This window comes from Rhinolophus sinicus, chromosome 5 (assembly GCF_057876585.1).
Source record: "Rhinolophus sinicus isolate RSI-liver-muscle chromosome 5, RSI-T2T, whole genome shotgun sequence".
NCBI lineage: Eukaryota > Metazoa > Chordata > Mammalia > Chiroptera > Rhinolophidae > Rhinolophus > Rhinolophus sinicus.
Genome location: NC_142505.1, coordinates 7,380,612 through 7,407,792, shown reverse-complemented (window position 1 = coordinate 7,407,792; position 27,181 = coordinate 7,380,612). Strand labels below are relative to the sequence as shown.

At 59.7% G+C, this 27,181-nt stretch overlaps 1 protein-coding gene across 8 annotated transcripts; it reads right to left on the bottom strand.

Annotated features, from left to right (window-relative positions):
* Positions 1-26,092, bottom strand: PLXNB1 (plexin B1). Of its 8 annotated transcripts, XR_012489572.2 has the most exons (39): positions 25,015-25,152; positions 21,343-21,393; positions 19,547-20,659; positions 18,515-18,697; positions 18,052-18,180; positions 17,835-17,935; positions 17,399-17,531; positions 16,980-17,136; positions 16,570-16,678; positions 16,385-16,493; positions 15,306-15,992; positions 14,971-15,093; positions 14,689-14,811; positions 14,208-14,301; positions 13,952-14,124; positions 13,659-13,810; positions 12,085-12,190; positions 11,755-11,891; positions 11,262-11,438; positions 10,885-11,056; positions 10,469-10,711; positions 9,569-9,745; positions 9,343-9,491; positions 8,767-8,867; positions 8,449-8,666; positions 8,120-8,298; positions 7,892-7,958; positions 7,547-7,693; positions 6,687-6,855; positions 6,309-6,412; positions 6,148-6,232; positions 5,756-5,928; positions 5,423-5,583; positions 5,186-5,333; positions 3,160-3,224; positions 2,943-3,018; positions 1,905-1,979; positions 124-742; positions 1-83 (listed from the first exon to the last, which is right to left on the bottom strand). XR_012489572.2 is itself a non-coding variant. In XM_074312395.2 (38 exons), exons 3-38 carry the CDS (start codon positions 20,651-20,653, stop codon positions 638-640), a joined length of 6,414 nt encoding a protein of 2,137 aa, XP_074168496.2. In that variant the 5' UTR covers positions 20,654-20,659; positions 21,343-21,393; positions 25,993-26,092; the 3' UTR covers positions 1-637. The 8 variants fall into 8 exon arrangements, 7 of the variants coding, with proteins under 7 accessions (XP_074168496.2, XP_074168492.2, XP_074168493.2 ...); XM_074312395.2 differs by lacking the exon at positions 25,015-25,152 and adding an exon at positions 25,993-26,092 and having other exon boundaries at positions 1-742; XM_074312391.2 differs by lacking the exon at positions 25,015-25,152 and adding an exon at positions 25,749-25,872 and having other exon boundaries at positions 1-742.
* Positions 26,093-27,181: the final 1,089 nt, after the last annotated feature.

The following is a 27,181-nucleotide window of genomic DNA, read 5'->3' as shown; positions in this document are numbered from 1 at the left end:
CAGTGTGTTATCCTTTAATAAAGAACTGGGTCAGTGTGGCCACCATTCTCCCCAAGGCCCCCTGCAGCAGATGCCCCTCACCACTGGCTGCCTCCGAGGCAGGGTGGCCCTGAGGCAGCCAACCAGGCTGAGGGGTCAGTGTGCAGAGGCCTAGGAAAGGCATACATCTCTCGGACCTAGGAACGTGGCAGCAGCAACAAGGCCAGAGGCAGCTAAACTGAGGTCAGGGCTGATGGAGGACAGGACAGGAAGTGGGGGTCCTCCTCCTTCCCCGCGGAATCCCGGTGGGGTGAACGCCAGTGTTCAGGAACAGTACAGTCTCTCCGGCGGCTGGAGGCCCTTCCAGCCACTCTCTGGAAGCCCTTAGTCCCTGACTCCCCACAGACTAACATCCCACAAACAGCCCACAGGCTCACGGGGCTTGGGGAGCAGGCGGGGTACCACCCCAACGGCCTCACAGCTCCAGGTCTGCGAGGTAAGTCCAGCAGGGCCCAGGCCAGAGCCACCAGGCAACTGTGGGCCACCTTCCACTAACTCTGCTTGTCAGGCACTATAGGCATCTAAGAAGGTGGTCTGTCCCTCGAGGTTCCAGAGTTGCCCAGGCGAGGCTGAGGCAACAGCAGGGCTCGCCGGGTCCCTACAGATCCGTGACTTTGTTTTCCACAGCCGCTGCGATCTGCTGCAGCCGATAGCCCAACTGCATCTTCTGGGCCGTACCATCTTCCTCCAGAGCAGTGATGATCTGAAACACAGAGACCGACGCCGTCAGGGGAGGCCTCCCACCTCCACGCCTGCCTTTGCCGCAAACTTCAAGGGGCCTCCGCAGTATTGGAGCACAGTGGGGAGTACCACTCACTACTTCCCATGTGACCTCAGGGCTTCAGCGGGAGGGGAGACTCTCAGCAAAGTCACTGTGGGGTTTTAAGGATCAGTGAGGTGGAGACTGAAATACTTAGCACTCATGGTAACAAATATCCACCTCCCCCAGGAAAATCGTTTGGAGTGGAGATCAGCTCCCCACGCCGTGTTGGCCTTCTCCCCACAAACCCCCTAGAAGCCCTGTGCTGGCCAGATACTGGCCAAACATGAACAACAGAACCACAAATGAGGGCCACCACAGAGGGACAGCAGGAACCTGGAGGGGCTGACCCGCCGTGTCTGCACAGGGGACAAGATGCATCACACATCCCCGTCCCCCACGCCCGACGCTGAGGCTCACACCACTCAGAGCAAGTGCCTGCACTTCACACTGAACATCTGTTAAACGACTGTCCTCACTTTAGGCCTGGGCCACGAGGCAGGCTCCTTATCTCTGAACAGCAACGGACACATCGCTGGTTTCCCGCAAATGTCCGCGTGGACGATTCTGGCACCTTCAGTAGGCTGACTGGTGGGGCTCTGATCTAGAGGCTCAGTCCAGGAATCCTCCAGAAAGACCCCTCACCGGCTCCACTGTGCCCTCACCCACCCCTGGCACTGTGCCTGGACCCTCCTCTCTCGAAGCCGATGCCGCCCACACCCACAGGGATGGCCGGGCACAGCATCCTGCCACCCGTGGACTTGGGTAGGGATATGAGACACGGCAAGTTCAGGGCAGAGGTGGCAGCTGTGTCCCCCCAGCGCAGTCTACACACCATCTCCAGGCGCTGGTAGGACCCAGCTGCCCACCACCACCATGCCTGGGAGACCTGCTGAGGAGCCCGGATGTGGGGGTGGGGACAGGTAAGAGCACACCAATACCAGAAAGCATGCCTGAAGAATGCTTCCCATGCCCAGCCCCTCCCCTAATCTGTGCTGGGGAGCAGAGCCGGGGGCTCCCGAATGGTCCCCATGAGAGTCACAGGGCCAGATCCCCTGTCACGTCCATCTTCTCAGCCCCCATCAGGGCCCCAGGTTCTGCCCACCTGGTCATAGTATTTGTTGATATACTTGTAGAGTTCATGCAGGGCCACTCGTGCCCCAAGGTCTCCAGAGTAGTTCTAGGGAGGACAGAGAGAGGTGAGAGAAATGAGGGATGCCGCCAGCCACCAGAGGAGGCCCAGGACTTAGGGAAAGTGGAGGAGGGAGAAGGGGGCCTGGGAGATGGAGGAAAGGATGGGCCCCCCTACACATCAGGGGTCACAGGCCAGGCATGCTCAGCTAGGGATGGGTCAGGGCCAAAGGGCCTCCTGGTGAAGACACCCCAGGTAGGCAGTTTCAGCAGGGCCCTGCCTCTCTCCCCCTTGAGGTTCCAGCGGGGACCCTCTGTCATCCCAGGGGACTGCAGAGCCAAGCGAGAGAGATGCCACTCAGGCTGTGACCCTGCATTGTTCTGCTCTGATCTCACTCAAGTCTTTCCTGAGATGACAGTCAGGCCCCTCTATAGGGACACTTTTGAGCCTCAACCTCCTCGGGACAATGGAGCTGACATCACCTAACTTGTGGAGCTCTTGTGGGGAACAAATGAGAAGACAAAGCGTCCCCCACACAGCAGTACCCCCCAAATCGTAGCTGCTATTATTACTGTAGTTATGATCGTCATCATCGTCATTTCAGAAACAGTGTTTATAGGCTCCCTGGGGTTGATGTTCGGGGCTGCTTCCGGCGTAGAAAGGACATGTCTACACCACCAAGGAAATCAAGAGCCATAGGAAGACAAGGCCAGGCTGTCCCGGGTGGTCCTGAGCTGAATCCCAGCCACCTAGCTGCCGTGGGGCTGTCATCCACAGACCCCAACAAGCGCTGCAGGCCTCCCAGCACCCAGCTGGGTCAGGTGAGGTGGCAGCTGCTAGGATAGGACCCCTGCTGCTCTCTGATGAAAAGTTGGGAGTCCTGGTCTTTCAAAATGACAACTGGAACATTCTACTGAGGTACTTCCCTGCAAAGGAATAGCGTGAAGCGGGAGGGACTCTCAAGGGGGAGGAGGCCTGTGCTTAACCCAACAAGCAGACAGAGGACTGTACCCGGGACAGCTCGGCCAAAACGGAGTTCATCTCTTGATCACTGGCGGGGATGGTCTGTCTGATGTCTGCATAGTACCTGCAAGAGACCATGCGGACAGCAGCCGCTGGGGAAACAACCCCACTCCTCACCCCAGAGGCCCACCCCTGGGCCTCTAACTGTAAACACCCACCAATCCGTCCACTCTGCCCCCTCCAGACCTTTCCCCTGCCCTCGTACCTTTCCACCATCCGTTTGTAACGGGGTATGTCCCGAGCATACAGAAGTTTGTTGATGGGGGAGTCCTGGGCGCCAGCAGGCAAGTAGTGAAAGGGAAAGGAGAATGAGAGACCCTGGAACGTGATCAACTTTGTTTCCCAGCATTATTTCAGTTTTAAAACTCAAAGTCCCGACTCCCAGGAGCGCCCTACAGTCCCAGGCAATCGGGATGGCTGGTCACCCTAGGCTATTTCCTTCTGCAAAGATCTCCTCCACGCCCCCATTCCACTGACATCCAGTCTCTGCCTTTGTCCCCTCGAGCTTTTCCCCCAGATTATTCCAAGGTCATTTCTCTGCTCCACGTGCCTCCACCTGGATCCAGCAGGTGACTGGCATGCAGGGCAGGAAGGGAACAGTGCCACGTGCAGCCCTGTGCTGCTTCCCCACATGCTGTTTGTTCCCCATGTGATCATTTTAAAAATCAGGAAACTGACCCAGGAGATTAAGTAATTTGCCCAGACTACCTCACTCCTGAGTGACTGAGCTGGGATTTGAAGCAAGTCTCTCAGATCAGAGCCCACAATTTTGACACACCCAGACATCCTCTACTACTGAACTGGGGTCCACGCCCAGCTCTGCCCCAGTGGCTGTGGGCTCTGGGCAGGATGCTTCCCTTCCCTGAACCTGCTGCCTCATCCTGATCCTGCTGGGAGCATGAGGCAAGATCGCGCCACCCGCTGTGAGCAGGAATGGGAGCCCTGGGCCCGAGGAAGGGTGCGTGCCTCCCCAACAACTCTCCATGCGGGACACTTGGCATTCCTGGTTTGGACTATTGCTGAGCTACCCAGGAAGCATTTGCAGTTTGGCTGGAAGGAGGCAGTGTGACGATCAGGCAGAAAACCAGCCACTACACAGCACCCACTGTGGAGGTGGCCACGGGGCCCTGCTGTGGCCCTGCGGTGCTCAGTGCATCGCAGGCAGAACAAGAGCACGCAGAGCAAAAGTCGCCCCCAAAATAGCGCTACACAGTGGAACTTTCCACTTTGTTTCTTCATAGAGGTCATGTATCTCTCAAGAGGTCCCAGGGCAACTGTTCCAGGGACTGGGCTAAGCAGAGCCCCATTCTCAGACCTGAGGATCCCTGCCTGCAGGGCGCCTGAGCAGTCTTAGGGGTTACCCCGTATCTGTCACGGGACTCTCTGGACTCTGACTACGGTGACAACACATGCCACCTTCTGTGTGACCAGATGGCCCTGACCACTTCTCCTCTCTGTTTCTGAGCATCCCTCGTCACACCGCCCTCCATGCCTGGCAGTGTCCTCTCTTCTCTGCACTGGCAGGCAGACACCTCCACCGCCCTTAGGAATCAAACGCACCAGGCAGCCTGGAGCTGCCCTGCAACAGTAGAATCCACATCTCCACCTGGAAACCTCCTGGTGGCCCCACCACCATCTCGGGCTCACCTCCTCCAAGTCTAAACTCACCACAGCCGGAGACCCAGGAATCCCAAGTGACCCTTCCTTCTTCCTCATTCCCCACATTCAACCCACAGCTTCAGCCTGCCCTATACCCCCTCTTGTCCCGCTTAAACCTGGCCACTGCTGGTCCTGAGGACAGCACAGCTCCCTGTCTGGACTCCTGGCTCCAGTCCATCCACTGCACAATTGCCAGAAGACTGAACTTAACACTCAAGTCTAACACCCCTCACCCCCGTCCAGTTCCCAGGCCTGCAATGGATCCCATTGCCACCTCGGGGGAAGCCCTCACCCAGAGGCCCTGCTCTTGCCACCCGCAGTCTGCACTGTCTGCCATGTCTTAACCCCATGAATCAGCACACAGCATCCCTGCCCTTGCTCATTCTTGATAACTGAGGCACCGCCACCTCCCAGGGAGCCTGGGGACAAAGCCTGGCCTGGGGCCTGGAGGCAGAGGCCTTGCCTGGCTCTCCTCCTCGATTCTCAGGAAAGCCTGGAATCTGTGCACCTGCATAGCACTGCCCACCCCACGCTGCCCCACCCACCCATGCCCTCTACCCCGACCCACTCACCCGGCCCAGCTTGTGGTCGGCCAGGGTGCAGGCATCCATAAACGTCTGCGCAATGACCAGGAGCACCGCGTCCATGTTGTCGGATGTCTGCACGTCGAACACAAACTGCGGGTTTTTTATTATATTGATCCAGAACCTCAGCGGCAAGCTGCGGACAGGGAAGGCGTCGCCAGTGAGTGTGCTTCAAAGACAAAAGAGAAGGTCCTGCACACCTGGCCTGCCTGGCCCCTCCCCCACCTGTTGGTCTTCCAGATATGGACGGTGTCCTGGTCGGAGATGCCATGCTGCTGGGCTTGCTCGTCCAGCAGGTCAAAGAAGTACTTAACAGCGAGAGGCACAGGGCGGCTGGTGCTGAGAATCACCTGGAACAGGTCATCCACAAACTTCTGCAGGGTGCCCTGCGGGGAGGGGAAGTACAGAGGTGCGGTCAGCAAGGGGACCTCAGCCCCAGCCCAACCTCAGACTCCTCGTGGCACCAGGCCGGTGTGAGCCCCATACCACCCCCAAATCCCACGAGTGACTGTTCTCTACCCAGCCCAGACCTCACTGCCTGTCCTGTCCCTGCCCCACCTTCATGGATAACAGGCGGGTCAGGTAGATCTCAGGGATGGCCTTGGCTCGCTCGCGCTCCCCGCTCCGAAGGCTGCCCCTCCGCGGCCTGGGCGGCTCAGGCTCCTCGCTGGGCTTCACCAGGTGCCAAGGCCGGATGCCCCCCTCGTCTACATCCTCCAGCATGGGGGTCCCTGTGCCAAGACCCCACCACTTATCAGCCCTCATCACGTACCCCCTCCCCTGGGTCCTGGGGTCCTGTCAACTCCCAGTAGTGGGGGCACCTGGTGGAGGGCTTCTCTGGGTGGAAGGGAAGTAGACACAGCCCACCCCGAGGTCCAGGCTCTTGCCCATTACTGGGGACTGGGCAAAGCAAGGGCAGAGGGCCATAATTGGGGTGGGAGAGTACTCACTCTCTCCAGGGACATAATCCTGGTTTTCCCGGAGAACATGCTTGGTGAGGCAGGGGACCAGGGCCACAGTTGCTCCGTCGGGGACCTGTTAACCACAGCTGGTGACCCCCTCCATCAGCCACACCCCACCATACCCCTCCTCTGGCTCCCACCCTTCCCACCTTGTAATGCTGCAGAGTGTTCAGGCGCCTCCACAGACCCTGGACCTCAGAAGTCACATCCTCGTCGGAAAGAATGAGATGCCCGGCTACCCCAGAACGCCACTCTGCAAGGGCAAAATGGGGCATGGTCTAGGGCTTCCAGGACACCCTTCCTGCAATGGAACCTGTCTCTTCCTCCACGGGAACACAGGCACCTCCATTAGGGGCAGCCCTACCCAACCTCTCCAAAGACCAGGAGCAGGTCCCCCTCACCAGCTCTGCCCCCACTCATAACATCCCACCCCCACTGGACGATAGCTGCCAGCAGAGATGGTCCAGGACCAGCCCGGCCCTAACTCTGGCTCTGGTCCCCAGGCCACCCTTCCCTTCTGCTCTCACCGACATCCAGGGTGCGGGAGTCTGGCCGCTGGGCGAGAGGCACTCCTTTATAAAGCTGTTCCAGCATCTTCTCCTTGGCCTGGGAGATGGTGTCGCAGTCCAGGACCTTCACAGGCACACCCTGCACTTCTCCGGCCCCAGGCCCCACAGACAGCAGGGCATTTAAGGTCTACACGGGACACATGGGAGCATTCAGGGCTCATGCCACACGTGGGAAGACCAAGACACAAGGCCAAGGACAGGACAACCCCTGAGGAAGCCACTGCCTCTGACCTCCAAACACCAAACAGCCCTAATTCCTGTCTCTTCACCTGCCTGCGTCCCCCAAGGGCAGAGGCTCCCTGGCATAACACACTAGTAAATATCAATGGGGTGAGTGGCAGAAAAATGAGGGAACACAAGTCCCTCTTAACTCGGGTCTCCAGGCTCCTGGCTCAGCTGAGGCACCGGAGGAAAATCCCCAGGAGGAGCAGGTTTGGCAGAGCCTGAAAGGGATTTTCCCAAAGGAACTTGGGGTGGGTCACTAAGGGGAAAGCAAACCCAGAGGGATGTGATGGGCAGGGCTGCCAGAGTGGCTCCCCGCTTGGTGGGCACATCACATTCCTGGCAGGACACTGAGACCCCGGTCAGGCAAACACTCAGGTCCTGGCACCGCAAGGACTTGGGCGAGGGCAGAGCTGGCTATGGCCACCATGACCACACCCCAAGCCTGGGGACCTTCTGACGCCATATCCTCAACCTTCTATCCTGTAAGCTAAAGGCCTCTCTCCCACAGACACAGATACACAATCACACAGGCTCACCCTCCTCACCCTCACCAAGACTGACATTCCAGCACGCGCACACACATTCTCCCTCACCAGGGGACGGTACTCCACATCCTCTCTGAGAAGGCGGTTGTCATTCAGGGTGTATTTGGCTTTGCCAGTCACGCTGTCCACCGGCCCCTTGTCCACTTGATGCTTAATGCCACGGAAGAGCATGTACAGAGGTTCCCCTACTGCGTCCTGGAGAGTGGCAGGCAGTTAGAGCCACCGGGACAGGTGACAGGCATGGGCCCAGGTGTATGGGATACAACCCACACTAGGGAAGGATGCAGAGGGCTTAAGGTGACTGAAGACATGCTGCATGCAGGCTGGGGGCTGCGTGGTTTGCAGTCCTGCCCCTCCCTGGAGGGGAGCCCCATCCACTTCTGCGTCCCTTACCCTGACGAAAGTGTACAGGCAGATGGACATCCAGTTGGTGAGCAGCTTCTCCACCACTGTCTCTGTCCTGGAATGACAGGAAAGGGGGGCTTAGCTGGGGCAGGGTTAGCAGGTACGTCCACGGGACTCTATTCTGCAGACCTCCAGGCCCCAGAGGTCCTGACTCCGCTCCTGGCTCCAGCTGTCCGCAGCCACCCGGCCCCCATTGCTACTGACACCCACACAGACCTGCGAAGCATCAGCTTGGGGTTCTTGGCCACATACTGGGCCACCAGGTCACTGAGCAGGGTACGGAGTATGTCAGTGAAGTACTCAAGCTTCCCATGAAGCGCCACGGTGAGCAGAGATGCCACATAGGCACGGTCCCGAGCTGAGAAGGTGCGCTGGCTCTCCAGGGTGTGGATGAACTGGTGCCAGAGAGAGAGAATGGGTGGGAGGGAAGGGCCTATTCCAAAACCAAGGGATGGAGAAGGGGCGGGGCTGGTGTGGGCGGGGCCACGAGGGGGCGGGGCCAGGAGGGCCCAGGCGTGGGGGAGGGTCAGGGGTGGGATCTGCACCTTGGTGAGGAAAAGCTTGCTGTTGAGCAGGTTGGAGAGCTGCCCCAGCCCTTGTTCCACAGTAGGTCGCCTGCTCTCAGGCACACCCAGGTCCCGGTGCAAGGGCGACTCCTGGTGCCCAGGGAAGAAGACCCTCTCAGCATACACCTTGTAGTCAAGGAAGGGGATGCCGCTGCCCAGAAGGTCACTGGTGAGATCTGTCATCTCAGTCATAAGGTCTGTTGAGCAGAAAAGGCCAGGTTTGGGCGCCTGTCCCATGTTATAGGAGCAGGCTTGGGCACAGCCCTGCAGCCTGGGACCCCTTCTCTGCAGCCTCACCTGTGAACTCCTTCTTGCAGCGGTCCCGCACGCTGCTCTCCAGATTCTCCAGCTGGATCTGGACCTTCTTGTAGTCCCTCAGAGCCTGCTTACTCTTCCTCCTGCTCAGCACACCAAGGTCAGGACAGGAAAGGCTAGAGGAGGCCAGAGCCCTTGCTGGTCCCACGTGGCCCAGGCCTGCTTAGGCCTAACCCAGCCATGCCCAACCAAGCCAAAGCCTAGCCCAGAATAATTCAGCCTATCACGTTCGAGACAAGTCACAGCCACCCATGTCCTGTCTAGCCCAGCACAGTTTAGCCCAGGGATCAGCAAACCATAACCAGGTCAAATATACCCCTGACCTGTTTTTGTAAATAAAGATTTATTGGAACACAGCCATGCTCATGTGTTTGCACTATTGTCCAAGGGAGTTTTGTGTTAGAATGGTAGAGTTGAGCAGTTCTAACCAAGACCACCTAGCCAAATATTTACTCTGGCCCTTTATAGGAAATGTTTGTTGACCCCTGGTCTAGTCTGCTTCTCAGTTCAGCCACACCCCGCTTCCTGCCCCGACCCAGCCCCATCTGCAGCACCCACCTGTACATGAGGACAATGACGATGACACCCAGAGCCAGAAGAGACGTGCCCACCCCCAAGCCCACCTGGGCTGCCATGGGAAAGGCCATAGGGCTCTCGCTATCATACTGCACGAAGCCCAGGGAGAAGCGCAGGTTCCCCATCTGCACCTGTATGGGGAGCCACCTGTGAGCAAGGCTGCAGCACAGGCCCAATGCCCGGCCCAGCCTGGAGCCTGCCCACTGACCGTGAACTCAGGCAAATCATCAGGTGCCTCCCGGAGGGCATGGTGCCGGGGCAAGGGCTGCTCCACAGGAGGCTCGCAGTACAGGTCGCTCCTGGTCAGCGTCTTCACCACGCAGAGGCCGTCCCCTATCATGGCCACAACCTCCTCCTTGGATATTGCAAGGTCCAGATTCTCCCCCTGGAACATGGGGCCACTGATCTATCACTCAGAACTCTTCGCTGAGGGAAGGAGCTGGTGGTCACTCAGATCCTATCTCCCTAATTATGGGCGGGATGGTCCTGAGACTCAGCCGCAGAAGCAGGGCTTACGGTGCCTGAACACCTCAGCCCTGCATGTGGAGTGACAGTCCTGTGGACGTCTTCCATTCTGCGCCCCCATCCTGACCCTTCGCTGCCCTTCGCTATCCTTCTTCTTCAAGTCTTACCTTCTCCAGAGCTAAAAGTCTGGAGACTCTAAAGTTGCCCCAAATTCTGCCCAGCTGCCTAGCAAAGCCAGAACCCCTCCTCTGTCTGCTGGCCTGCCAGGTCAGTGATGATGGGTTGTCTACCGATGGCATGTGTCAGAATACGTGCCTAGTGTGTGTCTACGTGAGTCAGGCTGTCAAATGGGAATCAGCCCAGGCACCTACTGTGTACCACGCCACCCACCTACTGCATGTGCCAAACCATTTATATATTGTCATTCTGACGCCTGCCATGGAGTGTGTCGAGACCCAGGCCAAGGACCTAGGCCTCTGCTCTGTGCGTCAGGCTAGGCACTCCACCACCCGCCTGCTCAGCTCGCGCCACATGAAGGGCGAGGAGCCAGGTCCATCCTTACTCTGCTGTCATGCCCCCTCTGCCACACACAGCAATACTGTCCGGCAAAGTGAAGCGCCTTGGGTCCAAGTAGGAGCAGTACCTCTACAGAGATCACACTTCCGGGCTTGTGCCGGAATGGCATGGTGGGGTCCTCACGGTTGAGGGGCTTCAGAGTGGGGTCAGCCTCATAGGAGAAGGGTGTGGGGTTCAGCGTAGCAAAGTCAAAGACCAAGTTGTCAAGGATAAATTCCACGCGGACCCAGGGGTCCTCAGGCAGGCCCGGGAGGGCAGGTGTACGGCACATGATGAGCTGAGTGGAGTTCACATGGCATGGCTCCTCAAACTGGGGCAGTGGGCGGAACGATAGGGGAGGGTCAGCTGAGGGGGCACGCAAAAACAGGGCCCAGTGAAGATGGTACCCGCCACCCACGGCTGTCCACAGGGCGGGGTTGGGTGCGGTGGGCGACACTAGCCCAGCACAGGCAGGGGTATCCGGGTATCCTACGGGTATCCTACGTGATGACCGCCACAGGAGGCTCCAGGGGAGCACGCTGTTTCCGGGATCACGCGGCGCTTCCGCCCGAGCTCCTGGCCCAGCCCAATTGCTCGCGGGGCCACAGTCACTCGGATTCTTGGCGTCTGTACCACATCCAAATTCTGACCATGGACCTTTATCTCACGTCCTCCACTGTAACACAGCACGTGAGCCACTCATGGCTTAGGAGAACCAGGCTTTAAAGCCCAGGCCGGTCCCAGTTAGGTTAGCTCATCCCCAGCCCAAAGCCACGTGGTCCCTCTTCCCACCAGCAATAAAGCCCTACGAACCCCCCATGTCCTGGATCTGCAAAGACCTCCCTGCCACACGTCATGCAGCCATGCCCTTGGCCCAGTACCTGAGGAAACTCTTGGTGGGGCCAGCAGAAGTGACATTGGGGTCTGATGTGTACTCGAACTGGCTGTGTTGAAGCCTCCGCTCAGTGGCCCCAAACCACACAGCCACAGGGAGCGTGGCAGGCATGGGGTGTGGGCTGGTCTCACATTGCAGCTGCTCTTCCTGGTACTCCAATAGCCTAGGGAAGGGAGGTAGGAGTGGCAGGCAGGCCTGGCTGGCCAGAGTGGGCACAAGAAGGAAAAAGGGACGGTTCCAAGACACAGGACCCATGCAGGCCTCAGCTCACTTCCATTCAGTGCTGACGGCCTTCTCCACAGAGGACCCTGGAAACTGCATTCCCACGACAGCTCCAGGTTCAGGAGGGTCTGGCCACTTTCTGATGAAGCAAACTTGGCCCTCTCCCCGTTTCTGTTCTCCCCAGCATCCCACCCCTCCGTCTTCTCCCTGGAATGCATGGATTTTTATAGAATGAGGAAGCAGGAAGCAGCCCTCACAGGTGACAAGGCTGATCTCCAACTACCACTCGGATGTCCTCCAGTCGTCCAGTCAGGAGCTTGGAGCCGTGCAGGGTGAGACAGGTGCCCCCGGCTCTGGGGCCCCGTGTTGGGAAGATGGAGTACACCTTTGGGTCCTGTGGGAAGGGGGATAGGGAGAGACAGGCATCAGGCCAGAGACAGAGCGGCATGGGAGCTGAGGCAGACAAAAAGACCCTGGGGTGGGGAGCCCAGGAAGGTGAACCCAGATGGGCTGGAAGGAGCCACCAGAGGGGGTGGCCCATCAGCAGCTGAGGTGGTGGAGGGGGGCACAACTCAGCAGTCATGTACCTGGTAGGCAAAGCTGTAGTCTGAGATGCCGCGTCCTCTTCCTGGCACCTCTACTGTGACAGTGCCTTCCACCTCCTCCCCACTGGCCTCAGTGATACACACGAGGCTGTGGGCACAGAGCAGACTGGGGTGCCAGGCCACATCAAGGGCCCCTCAAACTGACCTGGCTGTGCCTCCCTGCCCCACTAAGTCAGGTGGTCTCTCCCCTCCCCATCCTCCACAAGATTGACAGAAATCTTTCTTGCTTTGGAGGGAATTCCTTCTGGCATACCTGGAGGCTCTGGCACCTAAGAATTAACATTTGTGGTTTAATCATCTGAGTCCAACCCCAAGCCCCCCTAACAAGGAGGAATTTCTGTGTGGCACAAATTTACAAAGGAGCCCTTTAAGGCTGGTTGTGGGGGTGAGTTGCTCAGCTAATGAGTGGGTCCAACTGGCCGTCATCAACGTGTGCACAGCACCACTTGCAAAGTGGTGGAAATTTGATTTCCTCATGAAAAAAAGTCCCTGAAAGCCTCCAGTCAGGTCTGAGGATAGACGTGAATGGAAAGTGAGCAATCTAAGAAAATGCTGGTTCTTGGCCAGGAAACAGAAGCTTGGGGCAAATTAATTTCCAGAATGTGCAGCCTGTTGTGGCTTAACTTCGTGACATTGTCACGGTCACTGCAAATACTCTGAGGAAATAGAACAAGTGATGTGTAAACTATCCAGGAGAGACTTCAGTCAGAATATATTTTAACCACTTTATAAATCACTTCATAAATTTCTTTAGTTTTATGATTCTAAAATCATTAACAGTCTAGACAGTAAAGTTCTTAGTCACAACACATTGAGGGGGAAAAGCTACATGCTCTAGCAAAGTTTTGTTTAAAACATAGATTACCAGGCCCCAACGCAGGCCCACAGACCCAGATTTCCACTGCTGAGTCTAAGGATCTGCTTTGCAGTGGCTCTGGACAGGCTGTCCAGGTAACCCTTACATGCAGCCGGGTTTGGGACTTGCTGCTTGTGGGTATCTCCGTGGCGATGTCCCATGTATGCACTTTTGGGACCCTGCAACTGCCAGGCGTATTCCCATGAGCCAGAAACTCTGTAACCCATGAGCCCTGGGAGGCAGGGATCTCAGGGACTGGATGGAGAAGCCTGGCACTCAGCAGGTGTGCCAAACGTCTGCCTCTGGGAGGAGCCCGCCTGGGGCAATACTTAGGGGAGAATAGTCAGTCGGTGGGAAGGCCAGCCCCTGAGCATAGCTATCTGGAATCTGAAGACCCTGCTATCACAACTATACCCACGGTCACTCAAAGCCAGGTGAGGACACTTGGGTGCAGCCAGGAAGCGGAACCACCAGACAGCTCTAGGCAGTGGCTGGGCCCCAGGTCCAGGAATGACCCCCCCCAGCAGCCCAGGCCTGGAAGCTACAGGTGTGTGCATGACGGCAACCCCAGCACTGAGGCATTGTGACCAGAACCAAAGAATGGGGACAGGGGAGGGCAGATGAGTAGTGGGTATGCAGCCCTGAGCAGGAAAGCCAACCGCAGAGCCCAGCCACTGGCGCGTTGGTCCAGCCAGCTCACCTGCTGGAGACCTCGTACACCTGAGCATCCACCACACAGGGCACGCCGGCCACCCTGACCATGTCCTGCACGTCCTGCACATGTTGGCCCAGGTTGGAGCCCCTGATGGTGACACGGGTGCCTCCATCTACAGGCCCAGTCAGTGGCTCCACCTGTTCCAGGACAAGGACGGCTCACTGGCAGCATGGGGAGACAGCCCCAGCCTCCCCGCTTGGGGCCCCCTGGGCCCACAGCAGCCCACCCTCCCTCCAAGGGCAGCAGTGAGGAAGGTACATGCCAGAGTTTCAACACACCGAGTGGATGAGGGGTGCAGGGCACTGGGTGGCCACAGCGTCAGTGTTGCCACAGGCCTCCCGGGCCACACAACGTGAATGTTCCCCCTTGCACCACACACAGTTATACTGGGGCAAGGCAGTTTGGCAGCGGCTGCAGTCCCCGTGTCCCACGGAACAGTCATATAGTACCACTGGGGGCGGCAGAGACAAGTGTGAGAGGCAGGCCTGGAAGAGCCCTATTGCCACCAGCCAGTAGCAGCCCCAGGCAGCTCACCATGCAGCCCCGCGGCACTGTCCACTCGCAGACGACCGGCCCGACGCAGAAACAGCCCTACATGGAGCTCTGGCTGCAGAGCCTCATAGCTGAGCTGGACAAATGGAAGTGGGGTCAGAGTCTAGGGCTAGGGGAGGGGGTGTCAGAGAAAGGACCAAAATGACTCATTGTGGGAACACAAAGTCAGAGGTCAGAGTTGGGGTACAGGGACACCATGGGACCATAGGGTCAGAGGTTAGAGCTACCAAGACTCCTGGGACACACGGTCACAGGCAGAACTGGAATGTAGGGACCCAGTGGGGCCAGGGGCCACAGGGTGGGGAGTCAGAGCTGGGATACAAGGACCCCACGGGACGAGGATCAGAGGTCAGAGATGGAGAACCAAGGGTCACGGGGTCAGAACTTGGGCTGGGATGAGGGTGGTGCAGCCAGCTAAGGGTGGTGGCCAGCCTGTGGCCACCCAGGCACTCATGATCTGCACCTGGTGCGGCTGGCACGTGACACGGCACTGGGTATCTGGAGGCAGCTCACACGCCACCTGGGCCTCAAGCACCACCTCGCGGCCCTCCAGCTCCATCACACACTCGTTGTCTCCTGGGCTATCCTGAGGGCAGAGGACAGGGCTGTGCTGTCGGGTAGCTTCAGGAGCTGGGCCCTGGGTTGGGTCTGAGACCTGGGGCCCTCTTCCTGCTCCCTCATGCTTGTATATGATTTGCCAACAGCCAAGGAGGCCATGATGACACTGCAAGCAAGACACGCTCACCTGGAAGAGGTGCAGGTTCCTGCCCAGCAGCTGGACTTCTCGTTCCACGTGCACAGGCATCAGGGCGGAGCCCTGAACACTCTCCAGACAAGGGCAGGAGCTTGCCCCCCAGATCACCTCTTCCTGCAAGCACCAAGAGCGAGGCAGGCTATGGAGCCCACCCTGCCACCCCGTCCTTTCCCACACAGAGCCCCAGGGGCCAGGTCGGCATGAAGCTGCAGCCCTCACCCTGCCCCTCGATCCCTGCCGATGCAGGATGCAGAACCGCAAGGTGAGCGAGTGTGCACCTGCCCCAGTGCCCTCCCCTGAGGCCTCCTTCCTGGGCTGGGCCTCACCAGCTCCCAGAGCCCGGGGGTGTCGTACTGGTAGTCGAGGCTGGACAGGAGGATGAGGGGGGCAGGAGGGCCTTCGTGCTCAGCTGAGTCTCCATCACCTGAGAGGAGGGTGGAAGTGGAGAAGGCGGGCGTGTCACCCCCTGTCCACTCGTCCGCCTCGGGCAGCTCGCCGCCTTCTCTCATGAGCCAGTCCAGAGCAGGCTTCGTGGAGCCAGCGGCCCCTGGGAAAGTGGTGGCAGGAGCAGTGCTGGGGGGCTGGTCCAGGGGTACCGCAGAGGGGAAGGCCTCAGGACCGGGGTCTGCAGGGGCAAGGGGCTGTGCTGCTGCATCTGAGGGTGATGGGTGGGAGGCCAAGAGGTCCTCGGGTGTGGCCGTGGGTCCGAAGTCAGTGACAGCAGGGATAGCAGTTCCAGGTCTGTCCGGGGGGCTGGGAGGGACAGGCTCCTCATGGAGCGGTGACTCTGTGGAGGCCGAGGCAGGTGTGGGGCTGGGACCTGCCCATGGCCCCCAGGGGCTGAGCAGGGAAGGCCTGGCCCCAGATGGAACATCTGAGGCTGGGGCTGAGGAGGGAGCCCCAGGCTTCATGGGAAGGGTGTCAGGAGCAGGGCTGACCGTGGCCTTGGGGTCTACAGGTGGGAAAGGAGTGGGTGCATCTCTTGCAGGAGGGGCTGAGGAAAGAAGCGGGCTCTGAGGGGGAGGCAGAGAAAGACGAGAGAGGCCACTCAGCAGGCAGGCGCGGGAGCAGGCAGCAGGCAGGCAAAGGGAGTGTTAAGAGGAAAGGAGACCAAGGAAAGAGAAACAAAAACAGCCCATTAATTCTCCAAAGGAGAAAAGGGGAGGGCAGGCTCCAGGCCTCTGTGCTGAGGTGGGGCACGAGGCCCAGACCTCCCCGCCTCTCAGCTACAAACGTCCTCTCCTAAAACAGGCAGGACGCCGGCAGCCTTCTCCAGTGAGTCCATCACACACAGCAATTCCGGTGCTCACATGGGCAGGCAGGCACACAGACCCCAGGCCATCAGAGAAACCCTTATAAGGGGACCCCAAACACCCCGTGTGGCCCAGCCCAGAGTCACGCTCACCTGTTGGCTGACCACCATGGGCCCGGAATCACACGAGATCTTGTGTGTGCACAGGTACTGCCAGACGCACCAGTTACACCGCCAGCGGCTGCTCACGCAGGCCTGGCACCTGCACAGAGCACAACCATGGGGCAGGGGTCGCCACGGGGCAGCCCTGGGTCTCGGGGACAGGGTGAGGGACTCACTGAGCAGAAGGGTGGAGCTCAGCGATGGCTGCACAGTCATAGAAGGAGAGGGAAGCTTTGGCAATCACGACGGCGCCAAACCTGAGCTCCACACTCACAGAGATGTGGTCTGCAAAAAGGGAGAGGAGGCCAGGGCTAAGGAGTGTGGAGGGGTGCTCAGAACCCGAGCCGATGTCCTGAGACCACACAGAGTATGCACCCCAAATGGGGAAGGCTACCCGAGGTCAGGGGAACACAGTCCATAGAGCACAAAATGGGGACTTTAAGGGAATGGGGCCTAGTGGGGGACTCTGAGAAAGGCGTCGCTTCAGGGCTCTGGATTCACACCTCACCCCGACCACACCCCTTGGAGCAAGATGGGAGGAGGGCAGGGCTCCCAGGCCCTGGGGCTGACCCCTTCCCTCACCCACCGGCTCCTTCCGGCAGCGCTAGGGCCTCACTAGGCTCTGGTGAGGGGCACATCACACCAGAACTGGTCAGCAGGGCAGGACTCTGATGTTCCCCAAAGTGGCAGGAATACGACTCCCCTGGCCACAGGGGTGGCAGGTCAGGTATAGAAAGGAAAACCTGCCAAGAGAGGCCAGGACACACTGTTGGAGCCATTGGGCAGCAGATCAGGGCTCAAGCTTAAGGGGCACCCAATGTGGGCAGGCATCAGCCCCCCCAAACACCCTCTGACTGGTTAGTAACAGATGGAGAACGTGAGGCCCCAAGAGAAGTGACTTATGCAAGGCCATGTGGTATTTGGTGCATCCAACACCAAAATCCAAGGTGCCGACCCTTCACCAGAGCCGTCCCCACCAGGGCCCCGCCTGCTCTGGTCATTCACCTCCCTCCTCTCCTCTCGGCTGATGTTAGCAGGATTCATAGCTGCCACTTGCAGACAGCTCGGCTCAGGCTGGAAGCTCCACAGCCACCGCTCTGGGCCCTGGCCCCTTGAGCACTCGGAACGGCGACTGCACCTGGACGAGAATGATGAGCGTCCACCTGTGACCCTCACAGGGCCACTGGGAGTTCATGGGGCAGGAACACCTATGCTCCTGGGGACCTGGGCAGGATCCTCAAGGGGGCCATGACACTAGGCTGTGTGTGCCCTGGCAAGGCACCGATACCCAGGGTAGTGACAGAGTAGGTGCTGGGGTCAGGAGTTGAGAGTCCAGGGCCAAGGATCAGGAATCCTGGGCAGGGCAGGTATGTAGGAGCCCTGAGGGCAAGAGGCTGAGGGTGGGGTTGGAGAAGGGGTCAGGAGTCAGCAGAGCACTGACCTGCCGAGGAGCACACACCACCCGCAGTAAGGGTCCCTGTGAGCAAGACAGGACGCGCAGTCCCGGTGCTGGGCACAGGAGGCCACAGGAACCTTGAGAAGCTGTGACAGCAAAGAGGACTTGGAGCCAGCCATCCAAACACCAGGGGCTCACCCTGGCCCCGTCCAAGACCCCCCCACCCCCAGCAGCCAGGCCCCAGCTCCCGCCTGGCACTCACTGTGCTCTGGGTCATGACATAGAGGTGCTCGAATGCCCCATCAAAGGTGAGGTCTCTGCTCACCGCAGACCCCTGCTGGATGCTCTGTGTGATGTATGGTTGGCCATCACTTCCCGGACCCAAGTAGACCTGAGATCAGAGACCACAAGGTCTGGGACCCAAGACCATGGCCACAGGCTCAAGGGGCCCTCTTTCCCCACAATGTACAGGCATATTTCCTCCTAGCAGTACAGGTCACACCACCCAGCCCTGGGGGCAGAAGTGGGGGATCAGATCATAGATGAACACTACCCGGCCTTAGGAAGAAGAGCACAGGTCATCTCTCACAGCCTGGGGCCAGGAGCATGTCAGATCCCACATCCCAGCCCCAGAGGTCACAGGGGAGGTTCTGCCCAGGCTGGGTCACCAACAGCCTGTCCCCTCCAGACACTGGGGTAGGGCCCAGCACTTCCTGTGAACTCACCCTGTGCAGCTGCCCTTGGCTGTCACCCAGGAAAGCAATGGTGTGTCCATCCTCCATGGTGACCGCCACAGCTGTTAGCTGAACCCCTGGCCACTCTAGAACTGGCATGGCTTCCAGGGGGACACGGCTGGCCATGGGGCTGGGTGTGTGGTCTGAGCCACAGGGATAAGCATCCAGAGTGTCCTGTAGGCAGCAGGAAGCACCATAAGGCCCTCCCTGGATAAGCTCCCTGCACCATCCTCCTGGGTGACCCCATCCCCTCCCCCAGGCCCCCTGCCAGCCCTCCCTGAACAATTCTGTCTTTGCAGGGCCTCCTGGGACAGCCTCGTCCCTGCCCCAGGCCCCTTGCCAGCCCTCCCTGACAACATCTCCCACAGTGGCATCCTTAGCCCTGCCTTGGGGGCTTATCTCCAGCTGTCTCGAACAGTCTCCAGCCACTCCTTCCCCTTTTTTTGATCTCCATCTGCCTGGGGCCCCACCTTCACCCATCTCTGGCCTGGGAGCTGCTTCCTGCAGTGTATGCGTAAGAGGAGGCTTCTCCTGGACCGCTTCTCCAAAGCCTCTCTTAAGCTTGCACCCTCATCTCCAAGTCCACTCACCTGGGCCCTGCTATCTCTCACTGACTCACGGGTGCGGCTTCTTCCCTTTTTTTTATCCATCCTGAGGCTAGAGCTAAACAAGTTTCAACCTCACCTGCCCTCTTGCTCAAGAACCTAAAACAATAGGTCCTACCCCTACACACATATTCGAGGTGGCTGTGCCATACCCCAGAACCCCAGACACCGTCTCAGTCCACCTACACAAAGGCTACCCCTTCAGCGTCCAGTACGAGGAGACTGCCATGCTTACCATAGGTCCTATGTGTCTGCCATGCCTCCATGGCCCAGACACCAAGTGTGTAACATCTACCGACCTGACCCGCCCCCACACTACCACCAACTTCCCTCAGACTCTCCAGGCAGCTGCTTGGCAGGGGACTCCTGGCCAGTGGCCTCAAAGATGGGTAAGGGCTGTGGCAGTGCTGGGACTCACCACAGGCAGCTGTGCACAGTCGGAATTGACATCATACTCGATGTAGGCCACCTCGGCCCCGTCCTCGGTGCGGCCCTCCCGAGTGTAGCAGGCATCACGCGTGCGATTCGCAAGGCGGTCCACCTCGTCCAGGGGGAATGCACAGAGGGCAGAAGCTCCAGATGCCCCGGCTGCTGCTGACGGGGGCCGGCCCACAGTGGGGGGAGCGGCCGAGGAAAAGGCTGCGAAGAGCACCTCCCCCCGGGCCACCTCTGGGGATGTGGCCACAGCTGCAGCCTGGATCAGCCCATAGCGGCCACCCTGGCAGGCCAGGGGTAGCTCCACGTAGGAGTAGTAGTGCTGGTCCCGGAGGCACACGCGAGATACATAGGCACGAAAGGCTCTCGACTGAGCCTGCAGGTCCCGACGAAGGAACAGGAAGTAGGCATTGGTGCCACGTGCAAAGGCGCTCACAAAGTGGTGGCTGTACTCAGAGAGGCGGCCCACGGCCAGCTTGGCAGTCTCCTCATAGGAGAAGGCAGCCTGGGGGTCCGGTGGCTGTAAGGCTCGGGTGGTGATGGGAGGGATGCCACCCCCCACACCCCTGCTGGTGTATCCCCGCCCCACGAACAGGAGGGGCTCCCCAGCCAAACCCTGGGCCACCAGTCCCACTGTGCTGACCGCAGGGTCATTGGCAGCCACGTACTGGGTGTCCCCAGGCCGCTCTGGCCGCAGCAGCAGGTGCTCAAGCTGGCCCAGGCGCCGCTGCTCACAGACGCCCTGGTGCACACTCCCGCACACCACCAGGGCCCCTGGGCTCACCAGGAGCAGCTGGTTCAGGTTGTTGGTAGGCTGGGCCTGGGGGCACTCATCGGGCACCACAGGTGGCAGGCAGTCCCTGCTATCTAGCACAGGGCCAGTGGGCACAGCGGCCTCCAGCTGTAGCCCAGGGCTCAGCTGGAATAGGAAGTTGGTGGCTCCTAAGTAGATGGTGCCTGAGGTAGGATCCTGTGCCAAGTGCTGCAGATATGTGCCGTTGGGAGTGAAAGCAGCTGGTGGAGGGGGCTGGAGGGTAAGGACCCACCCGGCCCAGAGCATCTGGAGAAGAGCTGGGCCATGGGCAGGCATGGTCACCTGGCAGGGAGAGAGTTGGAGCAGGGTTCACGTGGGGCCACTGGTGAGGGATAGGGCTATGCCATTGCCAAGATACCCCTCCTAGCCCAGGGGGTGAGGAGAGGACCAGGCTTAGACAGGCACTGGGGACCAGGATGCCCCCAGGATCACACATTAGCAAGGGGTCAGGAGATCTTTTCTGGAAACTTCCACACTGCCCGTCTCTACAAGCACTATTCTCTCAGGGGAGCTGCACCCCACCCCACCCTCACCCTACACTGCGCCGTGTCACCTACCACAGGGTCCAAGGGTGAGAGGCTAAAGGGGCAGATTGTAGGAAACATCCCATCCCCAGGGACCGGGGCTTGGAAGGGGCAGGAGAGTAGAGGACTTGAAGGAGAGGCACAGAGCCCTGAGGACGGAGCAGCGCCCCTTTCATAGACGTCAGTTTCCTGGGCAGAAGGAGGAGGGAGGGCGAGGTCCCATGAGCCACTCGCAGGTTAGGGCAGGGCAAGAATTGGATGAAGGGCCTTTCAGGCAGGAATCCAGAAGGGTAATAAGCATAGAACCAAAGGGCCAGAGAGAAGAGGGAGGTTAAGGCTGCCAGGGATGGGGCCTGAAAGCCTGGACCCCATCCTGGAGAGCCCCCAGAAAAGATGAAGGTCACACTTCTCCCAGATGCCTCGGTGTGAAGTCAGGCTCACCTGGCAGGGCCGGCTGGGTCAGGCGACAACTGCATGACCTGTGTGAGTCACCTAGCCAAGGAGAAAGCAGAGCATGAAGCTGGTGGCTGGGCTGCAGGCATGTGGAAGCCTCACAGAGGTACCCCCTTCCCGCGGGCCAGCCTGCCGGTGGAACTGGGCCCAGCCTGGCCCTTGGCCACCAAACACATTCCACATGGGACGCCTCCTCAGAGCCCACACAGGGAGGGGGAGGGCAACGGAACCAGGCACCCGCAGGGCCTGGGAAAGGGCAGCTAGGAAGGAGCCCTATGGCTGGCAGGGCCCAGTCAGGCCCCCAACATGGCCATGTCCCCCTGGAGCCCCTTCTTCTCCCTTCTTGGCACTCTCCCATTCTCACCCTCTGTCCAGAGTCCACTCTATCAAGGCACCCAGGTATATACTCTCCATACAGGACAGGGGCTGTCCTAGCCCAAACTGCCACTAGCACACAAGCAGACACATGCTCGCACACACCAAGCATATGCTTCACCCCACCTGCGTGTACACACCCACACACAAGCACATGGGTGCTTACATACAACCACAGATGTGCAGATACAATCTGGACACAGAAACACAGACAGACACACAGATGCTTATACACCTGCACAAAGACACATCCACATAGCGACAACCTCCTTAGACATAAAAACACACAAATCACACAAACATGCACTTTGCACAGGCACATGTCACACCCACCTACCAAAGACATACACACCACCACCACATTCTGACACCCACACATATAGCTCCACGCACACTTCCCTGGTTCAAGCCCTATCCTAGAGGGCTATGGAAGCCAGGCCATCTCTTGCTATTTCCTCCCCTGAAGGTCAGAGCAGAGCCAGGGCCCTGCGGGGGGGAGGGGGGGGTGCTGTCCTAAAAGAAGTCACCATCAGGCCCAGCTGAGCCCCCCATCCGCAGGAGCTCCCAGAACTTGGGTGCCTGCTCTCTTCACACTCCTCCTTGTAGGCTCCAGCTAAAGCCTGCTGGAACCAGGAAACCATGGCAACACCATCTTCCCCAGCCCCGGGTGGTCCCCAGCCAGGAGCACCAGGAGTTGCTGAAGTGCTGAGACAGGCTATACATTACAGGCCGGGAGACACTTCCCTTACTTGCCTGTGCCCAGGCCACGTTGCCCAGCCCCTCCCGCCATCCATCCAGCTGCCGGTCTGCCTGTGGGAGAGCTTCCCTCAGCCCAGGTCAGCTCCTCCCAGCCCAGGGCCCCATGGGGCGTCCCTGGGGCTGCCCCAGAGTGAGCGGAGCTAGGCGCAAGGCGCAAGGATCGGAGGAGAAGCCAGCAGCCCGGCGGGAGCAGGGGAGCCGTGGCCACAGCTCTGCTGGGCACTGCTCCCGAAATAGCTTGGGGGTTTCCATTTTTAGTGTGCAGAGAACAGGACAGCACTATGGGAGCAAGAACAAGGCCGCCTCTGTTCACCGCCCGAGGGGGTGGGGAAGGGGGCGGCAAGGAGAGTCGTGAACCCGGCGAGAAGCCCAGGACTGTGGCAAAGCCAGGCTTCCCAGGAGCCCCCCACCTTGTTTCCAGGGGTGAGAGAAGAAAGTTTCCTCCTCTTGGAAGGCAGGGTCTGCCTGGGGACTGGCAGAGGCCACCTCCTGCTCAGGGATGCGCCTGGGGCAGACGGCCCATACTTGGACCAACACTCACTCCTTTATTCATTTGCAAACATTTGCTCAGAGCCTACTATGTGCCAAGGTTCTCTACCCCTTAAGGGGAAGCAACCAAGACACTCCCAAATGTAAAATCACAACTGGGTGGCCCACAGGAAGATGGGTGGGATCAGAACAACTCCTGGCTAGGCCAGAGGAGGCTGGAGGCTGACCCACCCTGGGAAAAATGGCAGGCTTCTTCTAGCTCTGAACACGGCCTGGCACCCCTTGCCCTTCCCCACATACCTTGAGTAGGGGAGGAGGAAAAGAAGGACAGTGACAATTTCTCCTCCCTTTTGGGCACTCCTATTTCATTTAACCTCTGTCACAGGCCACAGAGCAGGCCCCAGGCCCTCCCACTTCACGGGAATCCAAGCACATCCCTCCCTCCAGTCTTTGGGGCATCCTAGAGCCTGTGACAAAGGTCAAACCTCTCCAGTGCCCACCCTCTTCCATCCAATCCACGCCAGTGCTCCCCCACACATGCTCCTCATTCCTGCCGGCCTGAACTACAGGCTGTTGCCACTGCCTGGAATGCCCACTCCCTGTCTGTCCCATTAACTTGACTCCCAGCCATCATGTACCAGGGAGCCTTCCGGGCTAGCCCAGCCGGTGGGTGCTGAGTACACTGCAGCTCTGCCTTGGGCTCTATGAGCCTCAGATTCCCCATTTACAGAATAGAAGGCAGGACTGCGTGCTCTGACCATTAAACGTGACACGGTGTGTGCCTGGCACTAGTGGCACCAACCAAGGGCGCTTTTGCCCATTCCACCCTCCCACTCTGGACTTGAAGTTGCTTGAAGGCAGGGCATGTGGCTTTTCATCCAGAGGCCCCAGCAACTCAGAACAGGTTAACACAGAGTCGGTGCTCCTGGTATTTTGAAAGAACCCCCTTTTCATAGCCAAGGAAACCTAGCCAATAGGGGAGATACGGGGTTCTCTAAGCTACTTGGCCTCTCCGAGAACAAGGTGTGAGCCCCACTTTTGTTAATGACCGGGCCAGAGAAGGCTGAAAAGGATGGTTTGGAGCCAGGCCTCACGTCCCCAACTTGCACAGCTAGGATCTCCTGCTCACTCGGCAGATCTCAGGCCCCGTCCAGACTCACAGCCACAGACTCTCTGCCTGTGCCCAGGCCTGTGCTGAGGTCTCTTCTGGCCCACCTTTCTGTGGATCTCTTCAGCAGGGCCCAAGGCTGCCTAACTTCTGTCTGCAAAGAGCCAGCACCACCTGGGCCCTCGGGAGGCTGTCCTCACCAACCAAAGGGGCTCACAAACTCGGCCCTTCCACATCTGAAGACGGGTCATCATAAGCAGCCGTCATTTCCGTGTCCCGAGTCCCAGGGATCAGTGAGAAACTGGCCTTTCCTTTCGGCTATCCTGCTGGGCTCCCAGGGTCCAGCCAGGAGAAGAGTTACTCATTGACAGTGCTGGAGCGCACACTGCTCGCCCTGTTGTCAGTGTGTTGACGTGGGGTGGGAGGATCCACCATTTACCCGGCACCCGCGAGGACTCAAGCACCGTCAGTGTACCAAGAAGGGGGGTCCCCCTCTGGGGGTGCGTGGCAGGAGGCTCACAGTCCGCCTTGAGCGCAGCCTGGTAGGGCTGCTACTACAAGAGGGGAAGCCTCGACTTCCCATCGGCTGTTCCCCGACCCTCCTCCCTCTTCTCCGGACCGCGGGGCAAGGACCCCACCAGTGGTCCTCGGAGGGCGGGGAAGGGGCCGGCCGGTTCCAGCTGAGGCGGCGGCGAGGAGGGGGCGCGGAGGAGCAGCTCCACCTCCTCTGTCTCCCAATCGCGTTACAGGCGGAGCCGCCAGAGTTTCCCTTCGCGCGAAGAAGTGTGGTCCCAACTCTCAGGACCGAAGCCGCCCACTACTCACCCGGGCTATCCCTGCCCCCGCGGGATTCGAAGCCTCAGGCCCTTCACCCCGGGGTGCGCCGCCGTGCCGGGTCCCCACCGCCCGGCCTGGGTCCCCGCACTCACCACCCGGCTGGGCCCCGCGGGACTAGTGCGCCGAGGCGGGCGCCAGCCGCTCCGGGCTCGGGAATCTGCGCGCGGCGACTTCGCTGCCCGAACCCCCCCCCCCCCCGGAGGTGGGTCTGACGGAGCCGCAGCTGTTACCCGGAGACCGAGGGGCGGAAAACTGCGCCCGCTGCCCGCCCCTCCCGCCGCGGCGCTGCCACCGCCCCGAACAAAGGAGACAAAGCCGCGTCGTCCGGGCCCGCTCCGCTCCTTCCCCCCGCGCCCGCCGGGCCGCCCTCCCCCCGCCCGCCGCCCAGGCCAGGCCGGAAGCAGCCGGGAGAGCCGGGCGCGCGCCCCGAGCCGCCCGGGACCCCGCATTCCAGCCCAGCCGGCTCTGAATTTGCAGAGGGCGGGGGACTTGACCCCTCCCCTGTGGGGGGCAGGCACCCGGGCGGTAGCCATGGCAACGCGGGTCGCAGCGGGCGGTGGGAGGGAGAGAAGCGGAGCGCGGCAGCCCCACCCCGCCCGGTCCCTGCCGGGCCTTACCTGTGCTGCGCTGGAACTGGAAGTGGGAGCACTCCCAGGACTGGAGGGGCGGGGATGAGGGTCGCGTTCCGCACCCTCAGGTGTGGTAGTGCAGCGCGGTCCTATTCCTGCCCGCCAGCGCCGGGTGGGACCCACGCCCCTCACCTGCCCCGCCTGTTAGCTAGGCACCACCCCTGCCCTCCAGTGCCCCGAGCTTCCTCTTTCCTTACCTGGCTCCCGTAGTCAGCCTCCTCCAACTTTCTTTACCTAGGCGCCTCGTTTCTCCCACTGCACCGGGTCCTGCCCACTGCCCCTACTCCCTGGACTCCCAAACAGCCAACCCCTCCTTCCGGCCCCCACCTCTGGCTGTGCGGGAAGAGCGCAGCTTTTGGGGTTGGGCCTGGGTTTGCGCCATCAGTAAGCTAAGTAACCTGACCCCCGCCCCCGACTATATCCACAAGCCTGTTTGCTCACCGGCAAGTGGAGGTGATACCACACCTAGCCTGGCTGTTACAGGAGGGCTCATCGGCTGTAAAAGTGCACAAGCAAGGGCGCATTTCCTTCGTTTTCTCCCAGGCCTGTACCTGGATCCACCCCAAAGAGAGAAGCTTGGGCAAGTCCAGACTCCCTCACTGACAAATACCTGGGCATTAGGAGGGAGGAACCGCTGAGCCGAAGGGTTCTCTCCAGAGGCCCATTTGTGCCCCCTGCTGGGCCCTTCTCACCTTGGCCTGCCCATTGCAAACTCTGGAGCCAGGACCTGGCCCATCCTATTAGGACTTTTGGAGGACTTTGGCTTAAGGCCATTGGGATGGCTTCCTGGGAGGAAAATTTGTCACATACACATCACTCTGGAAGATCCCAGAGCCTCCCCAGACTGGGAGGAGTCTCAACCACAAAGTTCAGGTCATCCATACCTGCTACTGTCCAAAAAGCTAATACCACACAGGCACCCTCTTCCCAGCTCCCCCCTCCATTAAGAGTCTGCCTTCCCTCTCAGCTACCTCATGCTGCCTTCCTAATTCTCCCTCCTCAACTCTGCAGGTCACTCCCTTTCCTCCACCCCTTCCAGCACCTGGGGCCAGGCACTCAGTACCTGGTCTGCACCAGCATGGCACCTTCTCCCCAGTTCCCTCATCCCTGGCCTCTGACACGAGACCTCAGGTGCCTGCCAATCTGGCACCCCAGGTCTTACGCTCCACACTCCCATACCCATCACCATCTCAGCCAGGTCAGTCGGCCACAGGCTTTCCTGCCTGTGATGCTTGTGGGGAGCCCTTTCCAAGTGGCTGGAATCCTCCCTTCCTTAAATCCATTCACTCAAGTGCACACCCTTTAGGACTTACATCATCCAGAGGGGGACTTGGGACTTCCAAATCCCACGGCGCCCCTCATCTGATATGGCATCTCCTACCCCATTGGAAGGGGAGCGTCCCAAGTGCAGAGGTCGTGTCATCCCGTGCCCTCCTGGCGAACCATTACAAAGAAAACAGCGCCCAGGATGAAGTGACCCAATGACCAAGGGACCAGGTGCTCAGAGGTTCATAGCACATGTGGGGCCACTGCCCAGGCTTGAGCACAGGCTCCAAAAAGCAAGGGCACCTCATGGAAAACACTTCTGCCTCCGAAGGCCTGTGCTGAGCCAGCCTGCAGAAGTCCCCGC